Raw genomic sequence first — 14,697 nt, 5'->3', positions numbered from 1 at the left:
CAAATACTTATTTAACTCCCAATTATATATTTGTATTTAATTCTTATTTAGACTTAGGTCATCTGTAGTCTGGATTACACTGGTAAATTGTTATGTTAATAGAAATTCATATCAGTAAGGGACAGTAGTGCAGCTGTCAAAATGACAATTATCTTTCTTTGCTTTTTGTTGCAGCACAATAAAATCAAAAAGGAAAATGGATCATCTAGAGAAGACAGCAAATAATTTTCGCCAGGAGGTTAGTGTTCTGTTCTTTAGGATGTAAGTGATTATTTTCTCTTTTGCTGTGAAGAAACTGGATAATTGTATTTGATTCTTAGGCTTCCTTTTGTCTTCTACTGGAGTCTATTGTACATCTTCTCAGTTTTCATATTTTATACTATTACAAGTGTATTTTGTAGTTAATGGGTGGAATATAATGAGTTATAAAAATTATTGGTGATGCGTGGTGTTGTTTATGTTGGACAACAAATTTAATAGAATTCTGGTCAAGTATGGATTATGATAAGTAACGAAAGCATGCAGATACCCATCATCTGCCTTCTCAGGCTTCTCAGATTTTCACGGATTTCTGGTTCAAATTTTCAATTAAAAAAATGTGGAAAATGGCCTTTTATAACATAAGAAGTAAGATTAGAAGTGTAGACGCTTTGAAGGGAGACATGATAGCTGTAAAAAGTATCTTAGTTGCATCTGGTTTAGTTCACAAGTACGAGAAATATAGAGCATGGTTCTCCACCAAAATCCAGAAATGCTTATTCTGGAACTCAGCTTTGTGCAGTAAGCATTCTTCCTTATAAAGTTCAGAGGTGAACGTACTGTTGTATTTCATATAGGTATTTCCTTTCTGTAATGAGCTAAAGTAGATGTTTTGAAATTTTTAAATACAGGGAGACTATGATTTAGATTTTCAAATTCTCAGAAATTGAAGTTTAACTAGTGAAAACAGTTCTGCATTTTTCATAGACTTTTCCAAAATAGGGCACTTTTTTGACTGGAAAATCCCATCTTTAATTCCCAGGAGTTGGGAAACGGTGCCCAATTTTTCTCTATTGTTTAATTAGCTTCATTCATGACAGGCCAGCCTCGCGCATGTGTCACACGGCAGGACAAACTGTTCTCAAACCCATGACACGTTAATCTGCGTATGTGTACTTAATTAAGTCCTTCTCTGCTAGGTTTTTCCCTAACTGTAGTTGACATAGTAGGTAGGTAGGACAAATGCAGCCTGGTTCAGCCTGTTGCCGGAGCGGAGCTGTCGGGGTGTGAGCCAGCTTTGGGAACCACGAGCCTCAGGGCTCTGCTCCAGCTACTCACAGGTGATGTCAGCTCCTGCTTGGGTCCGGATGGCACCTGCTCGTGGGCATCCAGCTGCTCAGGTGGATCCAGTTTGTGCTAAATTAACTCAGTACACGGAGAAAAGGCGTGTAGGGACAGGCACAGATACACATTCTTGTTTGCTGCTGACATGGAAAAAATTATTGCACTTTTGAGTTTTGCAACCTTTTTTTTTTTATTTATTTTGGATATTTTTGTTTCCTTGGCTTGCTTACTTTTTCTGCTCAACTGGGTAGCTGGAAAATACCTGGAGAATGGATCCTTACAAGGTGTTGGAAGCTCTGATATGGTGCAGGGAACTGTGTAAGGCCTGAGGAAGAGAAGGAAGCTGTATGGGATAGGTGAAAGAGCACGGCTCGGTTCTTGCTACTGCAAATTCTCTGCATATCAGAGGATTATGCTGTTTCTTTTTTTAATGCTTGATTTATTCTTTGTTGCTTGATTTCCGACCACTTTAAAATCAGTTTATTTTAAATCCTCTGCTTGGTTTTAAATTCCATATAATCAGCAGTTGGCTTCCCTCAGTCTGTTTTGCCTTATTTGGCCACTTCACTCTTGTAGAAAGATGAAAGAATCGTAGATCTGTGTTGCATTAGTGTGTATGCTACACAATGTCGCCTGTTGAGGGGTGGTAATGTGAAAGACCAGGGTAATAAAACATGCCCAACACTTTCCTGAAATACAGCAGCAGAGTCTGGAGTCCTGTGTTCTCATCCCTCTTGCTGCAGCCTTGCTCAGGGCCAGTTGGATACTCTCGTGATGGCCCAAAACACTGGTTGTATGTCTTTGGTCACCCTGACTCAAATTTAACTTTTGTAATAACTTTATACTGATTAAGAATTACATTTCCAGTGCTCTGTCAGATCTATCAGCCAAAGAACGAATTAGGGACTGTACTGAAGAGTAAAGAAGGGAGTGAAGAAGATCCAAACTTAATGTCCGTTTCTTGCACTTAAGGTTTCGCCATCAGAACAACTGATCATGTATCTGACGTTTCTCTTGTTAACTTAGATTGCATTCCACATTTAATACTGTCTGCTCAAGCGGAAAAGAAATGTATGCTACTTTTTATTTTAAGTTGGCAAATTTCCTGCTGTTTAATGGGACAGTGGACGTGTTCAGATGTTGCTTTATGAATAAATTAATTTCCTGCCATGTGTTTTAAATTAGAGCATAGTTGCTTAAAGTTTGGTGTTTTTTTTTTAATCTGTTTGATCTTACACAAATGAGAAATGGTAGAGTTGTGGTGCTATTATTAGTATTTCCTAGTGTGGTAAATGACATCAGCTTTTTTTAACAGAATACAGTCTGTATATTGCCCTGTGTAGAAAATATTTAGGACATTACTTTCTTTGTAGAGGAAAAAGGTTAATAATTATAACTCAAAAATACCTGAAGAGGAAGGGCAGGGGAGGGGAGGGTATGAAAATCCATGTTGTACTATTGATGGGCATCGAAGACTTTAAGTGGGGCATTCCTGCCCAGTGGTCCTGTTGCAAAATCTGCTTTTCATTTAGGAAAGTTGGTTGTTTTTTTTTTTTTTAAAAAAAAAAAGCCAACAAAACCAAACTCTTTAAAAGTGGTATCAACTAGGGGTTTTGCATCCTCTCCCATCTGCTCGCCAAACAAAACCTCTTCTGTTAACTAGCAATGAATGCTTGTGTTGCAGTTTTGCCATGTTCATAGATCACCTCAAATTGGTACGTGTGTAAACGCAGTAATACAAGGCTTGTTGGTTTTCTTTCATTATTACATTATGCATTAATCCATAATCTTTCAGTAATGCATTGAATTATTTAGATTAAACTAGATACAGATCCAGAATTCTCCCTAGAACTTCAGTAGCAGCTGGTGTTTCACACATTTCCTTTGTCAGTCTTTATATTGGAGATCTTTTTACTCTGTTGCTGTAAGATACAGGAGTGTTTGCCTTGTATAGATATTAAAAGAATCTGAAAAGTGGTAACTAGCAATTGCTTCTCATTATGTTCTCTTCAACTGAAATAAAATAAATTTGTACATAATCTTAGAATAACCCTGACAAAAGTGACAAGACATGTCAGGCTGTACCTAGAAAACCATTTCTCTTATTTGGTGACCATGTAAGTGAGTCCGTTTTTGTTTCTCTACCCCAGTGAAAAAATACTAGTGCTTTAGCTAATGAAATGCCACAGATAACACACAAAGTGGTGGGTATCTCATATGTGGATTCTGGAAAAAATTCGCTGCAAACAGTATCTGTGTAACACAATGGCTTATTTTCCTTTTGTTAGGTAATTTCACAAGCAAAAGTGTGTGAAATCACCAATGAATCAGAGACAGTCAAAAGACTTCGTTTGGCTATTGCAAATAAAGATTTTACTTTCAAAGCAGGACAGTGGTAAGATCTTCTGATATTTGAGGGGAGTATTACTAACAGAAGTCCACTATAACAATATGTTGAAAGGCCTCTGATACTTGAACCTTTGCAAAAATCGTTAATTTATATGATACAGTGTTTTATTATTGATTTCTCTGTTTAATACCCGATATGTGGCATAATTTTAAAGTAGCCATTATTAAATATGCTAATATTAATTTTAAAAGGGAAAAATTTGATATTCCTTAACTGTTCAGTTTGGATGTTTTGGTATTTTCCTCTAGTTCACGTTTATTACATTTTTTCTTCCAGAGTACTTTGAAGTACTCCGCACTTTATTCCGCAAGCTGTCTTTACTGTCTGTCTTTACTAGTTATTTTTACAGCCAAGCTGAGACTGCTGATTTGCAAGTTACTTAGTTTTATAATTAAATCAGAATTGCCTGTTAACTTTTATTTCTTCCCCTAGAAGTTTCCACTCTGAAAATTAAGCCTCTTAGGTCAGATTAATATATAAATACAGATAGACAAACTTGAGAATAAAAAAACTTGAATTATTAAGCCTTTGAAATAATTAGCTGTTTGTTTAAGCAACCTTACAGCTTTTTTTTCCCAGGGAAGTGGTGGATTTTCATGTTTGTCTTCCTTCCTTGTTAAAAATATGCCTATTCAATCACTTTTTTTCTCTTAGAAATTAATTTAAAACTATAAGTAGTTTTGGCATTGGACATTTAAATTTTCTTAAACTTTTTCTTGGCTTAGGCCATCTGAAAGTGGTTTTGCTGGAATCAAAGTATAGCTGCTAGGGTATTAACAGCATATGTTACTCATGTAGTGTTAATATGCTGGCTTTTAAATTTAGAACCAGAACACAAGATGTTGATTGCAATAATTTGTTTGTGGAGTAATTTGCTGCAGTTTTTGCACATGTGCAGTGACTCATATGAAATTCTTGCTTGCCAGTACTTGGGAAGTGCGTTTACCCTCCAAAAATGTTTTAGAAATTATAATGCTGAAAACTGAAAGCTTTAATTATAATTACTCTTTTTGATGATCTTCTTCCTTGAAAGTATTCTAATGCTATCGTAAGGTATACAACAACTTTTCTATACTTGTAGCTGTAAATTGTGGTTGCATGTTTTGATGAGCAGTACAAAACACCAGGCCACCATTTCCTGAGCAGAAAAGGCTAACTCGTTACAATTCGCCATGGTAAGATGTTACAGCCAAAGATTATCACTAAAATGTATATATTTTTTGAAAGTGTTCTAATTACCAAGTTTTTCAGAAGCAGAAGTGATTTTGTTTTGCAAGCATACTAACACATACTGATCTTTATGTGTTAAAGACTTGTTGCTGTTACCCATTTTGATTTACTAAAATGTGCATTAAGGTATATACGTGTTATAAATACTTCGAAGAAGTAGCTTTATGGTTTTAATACATGCTATAAATACTTTGAAGAAGTGGCTCTATGGTTTTAATGTTTCTGATCTCTTCCTCCAGCATTTCTTAAAAGATTTGGCTTAGGTAGCCTTTAAAAGGTGCGAAATGAAAAACCACCGTAAGATCTCTGGTTTACCTCTTTTTGCGCCTCTCCTTGTCGTGGGTTTATGTAGTTGGGTGTTTTTTTTCTTTTTTTCCATACAACTACTCTTTCTGCTTGAGCCGTCACAGATAGCATTTCTTCAGGAGTCCTCTTATCCTTCCTACACACAACTGAGACAAGCCCTCAGAAATACAAGCTATTCCACTGTAATACAGTATAGTATGCCCTGAAATTGCTCATAATTATGCAATTGGGAAAGAAATACTAATATAGAAAGAAATTTATGCCTACGTTAGTACTTTAGAATGGCAAAACCTACATTTGACTTGGGTTTTACAGGATCCTTTGGTTTTGTATGGATGTTTCCCCACCAGGCACCAATAATGTTTCCCTTACACATCAAGTAGAACATTTTGACTTGAACGTAAATTCTTACTTTACAGCATAAATGTAATGTTTTTTCTTTTCGTTGATGTAAGTAGTAAGGTGATTTTCCACCAGAGGGTGGTAAAGAGCTTTAGTAGCATCTTGAGGTGTTCTTTGAGACAATAAATGCTGAAATACGAGAGATGGCCTTTCTAATATCTTAGATCCTTACAGCCAGGACAGCTGCGTCCCATGGTCGGTGGAACCTTTCATGTGCAGTCGGATACCTTTATACACCATCTCGTTTATTAGCATAAAGTTAAATTATCGCTGTAGTATTGTATATATCACGCTTCGTGCATTCTTTGAGAGAAGGCCAGGCTATTTCTCTTTGAAGGGTGAAGCTTTGTGGGGAGGAAACAGGCAAGATCTTTTCTTTAAAAAGTAGTGACCTATTCAAAGTGCTCCTCTTCTCCCTCAAGAATTTGTGATCTTGGTGAAGAATACAGCCGTGCTGTTCAAATGTTAGTGCAGTGGAAGCCAGTGTGTATTTCTTGTTGCATTGCCATGTAACTAATACTGAGCCAGCCTGACTCAGGCTCGAATTGAAAAATGCTTCTCTAGTACTTGGCATTGCTGACCAGTATGGTTCTTTCCCAACTGGAGCAGCACAGTTAGTTTTAAACATTAGTTTTCTTTTGAAATACAGAGATTTTGTAATGTGCTGTAGAAAATTAAGTATTGAAAGATCTGTGCAACACAGAGGGGTGTAAATGTTAGGTCCTACACCAACTTTTAACCTTTTCTGATACTGTTTGGAGTGTCAAAGCCTTACTTTTCTGAAAACGAATTACAGCTCAGATGTAGGAATGGCTTGCCTTCCATGCTCTCTGATTGCCGGTGTTGCAAAGGCTTAGCCATATGTTACCTTCTAACCTGTGGAAACCCACGTGTGGTCTTTAGCTTAAAACCAAACTTGCAGTAATTTATTCCAGTTCAGCTCCCTATCGAGTAGAAAGCGGGATCTGCCACCGGACGGCACTGCAGCCCAGTCGGTAAAGCAGTTCTGCTGCTGGGAACTCATTTTCCATATGAGACATTTTTTACAAACCGTGGTTTTATTTCAGATATTTCATCTTCCCATGAAAAGAACTGTGTAATCTAAAGTAATTTCCCTAAATTAGTTTCCCAATCTTCTTACGTTTGAATATTGAAGAGCCCATCAAAGGGACCAAAGAGAGTGGGATTTAAGCCGCTCTATCAGTCCGTATTGTGTTTTTGTTTTAATACTTAAAGAATTTATTCGAACATTTAGAATTCTAGTCTGTTGTAAGATGTGGCATCTAATGCTAACAGCAGAACAGTTTAAAAACCTGCTATTTTAACAAAGGTGATGACATGTTTCTGGATGAAAATAATTCTAAGGAAATGGCAGTAGTCAAGATTAAATCCTTTTTTGGAAGTTATGTTATGGAAATGAAGATGTCTTTGTAAAGGAAGGATAATTGAAACAAAGGCAGCCATTTTGTTTTGGTTATTGTTTTCCATGTTTGGGGTTGTTGGCTTTTTTAAAAAAAAGTTTTGTTGCTGGTCTATTTTTAGGGTTGATTTCTTTATTCCTGGAGTATCAGTAGTTGGGGGATTCTCTATATGTTCAAGCCCTGGCCTGTTGAATCGAGAAGGAATGTTAGAGCTGGCAGTAAAGCACACTGTTCATCCTCCTGCTGACTGGATTCACACTAAGGTAAATGAGATTAACTGTGAGGTTTGGCTTTTTTCTCCCCCCCTCCCCCGCCTTTTTGGGGGGTTGGAGGGGGTGGTGTGTGATTGCAAATCACTTTTTGCTGTCGACTGCAAAATTCCTGTTGACTTGTGCAACCATTTTTAATACAACATACATTCTAAAACCTTTTGTTCGGTAAGAGACTGAAATGAGGTGTATGTGGGGTAATATGGTAGTTGTCATCTTTTGACTCCGGTTGTGCTTGGTGGACTTACAGTGCTGTTGTAGTGCGTGTAAGGGTTCACGCTCTTTTGGAATTAATGAACTGGAAAATGTTGAAAATCCGCTGTTCTGTGTCCCTGAGAACAGGCTGTATCACACATTACAAAGTTACATCTGATAATTTGCCATCATTCCTGGGCATTTCTACAGGTATAAACTGGGAGTCATTGTCAGATAAATATAAATTATGGGGGGAGGGGGGCAAAGGGAGATACTTAGATCAGTTTTTTCTGAAATGATAAACCAAATACTTCAGAATTTTTATAGTATTCTTTTAAATATGCAATATTTTTGTAATATTGACATAACCCAAGGCCTGATTTCTGCTATATTCAAAGCAAAGTCTGACACTTTGGCCTCTTGCAGTGTTTTGTTCGTCTGTTTACCCCATTTAGTTGTAGTCAGAAGAGTCCTATTTCTGCTGCTGATCATATTTCATAGATGATCTGTCCTATCAACTTTTGTTCTTTTCACAGCCCCTTGTGATCTATCCTGTTTACTGTTCTCTGCCTGACATTTGTACTTCTTAAATATGGCTGCCAAGTTTAAATTGACGGATTCTTCTAGATTTATAAATAGTGCCAATTTGTTCGGTGGCCAGCAGAGTTACAGTAAAGATTGATGCAAACTTCCTAGAATTCAGAATATGCAGAGTGGTGCTAATCTAGTTGTTAGCATGTGACCATCCACAGTATTTTAATTGGTGTCATATCAAGTTATCTCCACTAGAACATAAACAAAATAATTCTTTGAGATGTTGTGTAGAACTTTTAGTGCACGTGCCAGCAGACCCCATAATGCCTAAGATGGTTGTCTGTTTTTTGGTGTTGCTCTTCAGAGAGAATATGAAGGCCTTACTTCATAATTCCCAGTCTCTGGCCACTCTTTTAGGATTTTTGAAGTTGTAAGTTTGCTGTTGCTGAGTTTTCTTGTTGAATTTATAGGAAAAGCTTTAGTTAGTGGGTAAGCTAGATCAAACCTGATACTGTGGAGAAACCTCCAGGGTATATATGGACTCTTCTAGCTAAACAAAAGTGTGTGCTTTTCCTTAGGAAAGAAGAAGAAAAAAATCGACCTAGAATTTGAGAAGGTTGTATATGTGGTGAAAAATCTGTGGTACTTAATTGTTTAGAAGTTCTTTCTAAAGCAAGTTGGTATCTCAGGATAAAAGATGTTATGGGAATAGTTTGTACTCATTTACTCGCTGTATTTGGGATTTTTAAAGGTACTTATTTTTTAATATTACTGTATTATAAAATCCTAAAGCTTTTCTTTAGAAAAATGTCTGTGTATTACATTGATTGCTTCACTTCTCCGCCTAAGCTGTTTCAGTGCTGTACTTACAAACTAGGCTAAAGGACAACACTTTCTCACTGTGTTACTCCAGAGTGGTGGTGTTTATTCTTGAGTATTAATTTACTGTTATCATTGTCAATGGCTAAAGCACTGAAATATGTGAGAGACTGCTGATTAAGAGAGGTTCTTCCTGTGTCCAATCTTGATGAGTTAGAGCTGATTAAGGAGGCAAATTAGACAATAATGAGGTTGTTTCTCCCTAAAAACACTTATTTCCACAAAGGGTACCATATTCTGTATCGTCCTTCTGCCACAAGAATCTGGAACACTTCTGGATTTGTGCATCTCTAAAATAGAGTAAAACATGGTAGGAAAGCCTGGCAGTGTATACTGAAAAGGGAGAGAGAAATTATTTTCACGTGAGTGCTGGTTTTCTTACACTATAATTGAGAGGGAATACTTCATGCAGTAATTAAGGAAGGCAAGAAATGTTGGGGGTTTTTAATGGTTAATGCTCACTACTTCAGGAACCTCTGTGTTCTGTGCAGTACCTGCATCCAAGGGTCTCCTCCTTCATCCTGGTGGAATTGTTACGTGTTTAGATCTTTGCTGACAATACAGTTGTCGTTAATGGAAATCCTTTTGGTTTAGTTACTGTTTCCTGATATCAAAAGTTTTTTTGGAGGAAGTGTTTTTATTCTGTGAGTGAGTGACTGCTAATTTATCAGCAGTTCCTGTAGCTTTGCTTTTTTTCTTTCCTCCTGTCCCACCTTCATTAGCTTCCCTATCCTTTTTATTTTTTAAACACTATATATGGCCTGAAATGAGTTCTGTGTTTCGCTCTGATTTGTTGTTACCTTGCAGTGATGTGGGAGAACTCACCTGACTTCTCTGTACTGCAGTTTCGCCCCTCATACTGGGGTGCAGTGCTGGTTTACCACGATGATACTGACCCAAATGTTTTATTTTTGGTTTAGCTTTAGTGTTCCATGCATCAAAAAACCAGGCTTTGGCAAATTTCCCTAAGAGATAATTTATGTTCGAGTGGAGAGGAGGAAAGGAGGTTTCCCCCTAATTTTTCTTATTCTGCAACTCTGCAGGTGGAAAATGCAGAAGTGGTTCTGCAGGAAATATTTTTGTGGATACTTGCTTCACTTCTGGGTGTGTTTTATTTTTTAGGAGTGGGGATGGAAAAACCTTTTGCATCTGTGCAACTCATTCTGACTTCCTTCTGCGACCTCATAGCAAGGCCTTTTTTGACGGGAGCCTGGGTTTGAGTAAAAGTGTGATCTCACAGGTTAACCTCTGGTTTTCACAACCACATACTGCTCTGGCATGAATCATTCGTCTTTCAACTCTTATGGGGGTGGGAAGGGGGAGTCACCATCCTGCCTTATCAGAAGACTGAAACTTTTGAAAGTAGAACTAGATTCCTAGAGACACACTGGAACTGATTGCTTCAGTTAGCTGGAAACTGTTTATTTTAAGGTATTTCAGTTTTGCCTCACTGGTCAATAAAAATAAAAAAAAAATCACAGCCCAGCGAGTCCTGTGACTGTGGTGCAAGAACAGTAATATTTCAACTTCTGCTTTTAGTTTTGAAATTAAATATCTTCTTTTCCATCCTAGTGTACTGTTGACTCAGAAGTGGCCCTTCGAGTGGGAGGTGATTTCTTCTTTGATCCTCAGCCTGGTGACTCCCCTGTAAAACTAGTGCTGATAGCAGGAGGTGTTGGAATTAACCCATTGTTTTCTATACTGCTACATATAGCAGATCTTCATGGATACCAAGAGGGTAAAGGAAATGGATACAAAATGGGAACAGTGAAGCTGTACTACAGTGCAAAAACTACAAGTGACCTTTTATTTAAGGTAAAAAAAAGTGGTTTTTTTTTAAATAGATCTCAGATATTTAGCTGTTAGTGTGTGTATCATTCTGTTGCCAAATTCCAGAGGGCCCCTCTGCGTAACACACTGTACAGAGACAAAAGTCATTTTCTGCCTCAAATCCTGTGTTTTCTGCCTCAAATCCTGTGTGTGTTTTGTTAGTTGCTTGTGCCAGTGTACAAATTAAGGCTTGCACTGGACATACCTTGACCCATGGACTTAACTGCCAAGTCAATTAGGCCTAAATTTTACTACAGCCCTACATTTTACTGTAATTTCATGAGAGCATCATAATATACTAAAGCTTATCTATACTATAAGATAGATGTGTATACACACACTAATAGTATGCATAATGCTATATGCTATAATACTGTAACCGCATAGTCTCAGTATAGATTGTATTGAATTTAAAGACTAGCAAGAGCAATTACGACCAAAGGAAATACTTTCTAAAATAATAGATGAGCTTTATTGATAATGCAGTAGTTACTATTGGATACTAGTTTATGACTGAAGGATTTATAACCCTTTGTAAAATTGCTTGTGTAGTAAGTACTTCATCAACATTTACTTAGCAGTTAAAGTTCAGTTGTCACACTCAGCCATTAAGGCTCACTGATAACATTTTTGGGTCAAATCAGCACAGCTTCTATGAAGAGGAGCTGATTTAGGTTTCTTTGCAGTATTGAAAGCTTTTGATTGTAAGATAAAGGTGAAAATCTATCATGATTCCGGAAATTGTGTATAGGTTCCATCACTAGTTTTTCTTCTGTACTTCTACCATGTTTCTAGATTGTGAAGATGTTTGCTTTCTTTGAAAAGTCATTTGTTTGTGGCTAGAAGCAGAATAACAAACTGGAACCTAGCTGCTCTTGCATTTGGCCACCTACTCATCACCCAGTCTGTTCACAATTTTTTTCAGCACAGGAGCTAGGCATCTCCTGAGTTCCATCTCAGCAGTGTTACGACAGCAGTGCTTTTGCACTTGAGCTTCTGGGAGAGAAGAGAACACAATGATATGTTGCAGTGCTTAAAAAACATCCTCCTGTTCATTCTTCACGTGTCCCTCAAATCTAGAACATATATATGAAAATTCTTCTGTGCAGAGGGCTGAGGAAGCAGGATTACTAGTCTTAACGCTCTTGTGCTATACATCTGTACAAATCTCTGTGAGGAACTGCTAGGTTGGCACTAATGGTTTGGAGGACCTGTTCCCTGTAGAAGCACCTGTGTGTAGGCTGACAAGGACAAAGGGCAACACTCAAGTAATTGGTTTAATACTGGCCTTTGATGTGCTCTCATTTCACAGGCTGATGCGCTGCTTTCGAGAACCTCATTGTTTACAAAGGTAGAAGCATACGGTGTTAGAAATACAAGACAGCATACTAACTTTGCTGCTTCAAGATGCCATCTAGCTGGGTTTTCTTGATTTCACGAGGACTGAATGTGGCCCTTCTTTCCCTACCGTGGCTGGGACACTGAGGGATAGGGCTTCTCCCTTAGGTCTCTATTGCTCAGCTGTCGTCTCTGTGCACTGACTCACTAGGCTGTGAGGAGCCTGCTGAGCTGTTGAAATTCTCCTTCATTTCAGTTAAAGTATCCTCTTGCCTTAGGATACTAGAAAATACTACTTTGGTGGTTGATCTCACATGTATTTGCCACTTTCTGTCCATGTCACCGCATTACAGAGCGATGGCTTACCACCAGGTGTTGCGGATGACTGCCCGATTATTTTAAGTTCTACCTTGGGCGTGCTTTCTGGCTTGGTGCTAAGATTTCAACTTGGCAGGACATAATCTGTTTCCAAAATGCTATCAAATGGTATGTGGTTCCATATGAAGGGGACAGAAGTTTAGAGTCGCATCCAGGGCAGTGAAAGCAGGACAGTGTTAGAGGTGGTAGTGGAGTGGCGTACAGCAGCGTTGGCCTGTGCTGCTCTTCATTCCACGTCTCTTCAGGGAACCAGAAACAGGTTTGTCTATAAAGTAGAATGTCTGGGTTTTTTTGTTAAGCAACCCATGGCAGACAGTTCAGTGTAATAACTAGTTAGCAAGCAAGCACATTTAAAAAAATGAGCTAATTTACCTAATGACAGAGTAGAAAGTATTTTTATTTCAGAATATTTTAAGAAAGAATTCCAGTGTCTATTCCAGCAGTGAAAATCCCAAATAGCGCAGAATCTAGACAATAACTAAATCTTAGTTTCAGAACTAACTACAGCATCTGACTGATAGGTTTGGGGTTTTTTATTGTGATTTGAACCAAAGCCGCTGGGTTTTTGGTGGTAACTATCACAGTTGTGACTTAGGGAACTGAAAATTACAGTTTCTACTCTGGTAAAAATAGCATTACCATTACCACTGTAGTTGATTTTACTTGGAGAACACGAGAGAGTAAAGGATCGGTCTAGTAATCTTACCAGATAAAGCAGACGAGACTCAAGAAGTTCCTAACAAATAGTGAATACATACTGCAGGGGTTTTTTAAATGGAAAACCCATATGGAACTGGAAGGAGGAAATGGTAAGAATTTATATGGGGAAGAAATCAGGAAAGAACGTAACTGGTTCTTAGGTCCAAATCTTACAAATTGCAACCTACTGTAAAAAAGGAGAAAAGTCCTAAGACCGTAGTTGGTAGTATATTCACATCCCAGGTGTGGAACTTCCGTGTGCAGGTCAGCTCTGTGAAATCAAACCCATCAAGTTCTCAGCTCTGAAATGCAAGAGTCTGTTACTGAGTACCAAATCACTGGTGTTCTGGGACTGTATGCATACATCTGCTTTGATTTAATGGCCTGTGGTATAAGCAAGTGTGTTTAACATTACAGAAAAATATTCTTGGTTTGATGAATGCATTTCCTGGGAAGATCACATGTCGTTTCCACGTTACCCAACAGAGTTCACAGATCTGTAAAGAACTTCAGCCACATGTTACAGGTAAATATAATGGCAGTATACAGAGATTATATCTAAAGTCTAAGTTTGATTACATCCTCATATAATTTAGTATTTTTTCCACTTAAAGATTCAAAATGAGGTAAGAGTTAAACCTAAGTAACTTCACTCTACATCTTATGCTTTGGAGAAGAAAATTCCCTTTGCAGTTTTTGTTTTCATTTCTCTGTCAATTCTGAACTTTATACTGGTATTTCCCACTGCAAACTTTATCCCAGAAACTATTAAGCAAAGTTACCTCACTTAAGGTGGGATTGATGAAGGATAAGCTGTTTGTTCATTTCTGTTGTATTTGTGTTAAGAGATACTTACCTATTTATTTTTCATCTGCATGTGGGATTTTTGGTTTTATGTAAGCCATGTTCCTCTTCCCAGGCATTCCAGCTGGAAGTACTAATCTAAATCCCCAGAAGAACAAACGGTTTTGGAAACCTCAAATCTTGCTATTTATTATCCTTAAACAGGCCTGGCATTTTTAAGAAATCAGTGCTTGAAATAGCTCTAACCAGTCGTTCTTTTTGAAATTATGTCATTATTAATATTTGCTCTCATTTCTTGCTTTTTTCTTTGTCAGAGGGAAGAATATCTGAAAAGGATCTGGAAAAGCATGTGTCTAAAGATACTTTATGGTACATCTGCGGTCCACCTCCAATGATAGAATCTATATCCAAACTACTGTCTAACATTGGCGTTCCTAGAAACTGTGTTTTCTTTGAGAAGTGGTGGTAGTAACACCTGCTGAACAGAAAGTATATATTTTTTTAGTGTATTTTGAGAAGCTGAAATGTACAGAAATGGACTATGAATTATTTGCCAGATGCCGCTTCATACAGAGAAGGCATCCTCAGTCATGATGGTGTTCCTTTAATTTAACTGTAATACAGTGCTGCTGCTTTTGGGGGAAGAAAAAGTGATTTTATATTAAAGGCATTAGCTGTT

At 37.6% G+C, this 14,697-nt stretch overlaps 1 protein-coding gene across 8 annotated transcripts in view; it reads left to right on the top strand.

Annotated features, from left to right (window-relative positions):
• OXNAD1 (oxidoreductase NAD binding domain containing 1) overlaps nucleotides 1-14,697 on the top strand; it is a 19,830-nt gene extending 5,133 nt beyond the window's left edge. For 6 of the 8 annotated variants that reach the window (XM_040591049.1, XM_040591050.1, XM_040591048.1 and 3 more), the window contains 6 exons: nucleotides 175-238; nucleotides 3,612-3,718; nucleotides 7,214-7,355; nucleotides 10,542-10,784; nucleotides 13,632-13,740; nucleotides 14,333-14,697. In XM_040591049.1, the coding sequence (XP_040446983.1) occupies nucleotides 175-238; nucleotides 3,612-3,718; nucleotides 7,214-7,355; nucleotides 10,542-10,784; nucleotides 13,632-13,740; nucleotides 14,333-14,487 (820 nt within the window). In that variant the 3' untranslated portion in view covers nucleotides 14,488-14,697. The remainder of the gene's footprint in view (nucleotides 1-174; nucleotides 239-3,611; nucleotides 3,719-7,213; nucleotides 7,356-10,541; nucleotides 10,785-13,631; nucleotides 13,741-14,332) is intronic. The other 2 variants (XM_040591052.1, XM_040591051.1) reach the window with 2 other exon arrangements.

The sequence above is a fragment of the Falco naumanni genome, chromosome 4 (genome assembly GCF_017639655.2).
Source record: "Falco naumanni isolate bFalNau1 chromosome 4, bFalNau1.pat, whole genome shotgun sequence".
NCBI lineage: Eukaryota > Metazoa > Chordata > Aves > Falconiformes > Falconidae > Falco > Falco naumanni.
The sequence above is the reverse complement of the archived record's forward strand: the minus strand, read 5'-3'. Positions and strand labels throughout refer to the sequence as shown.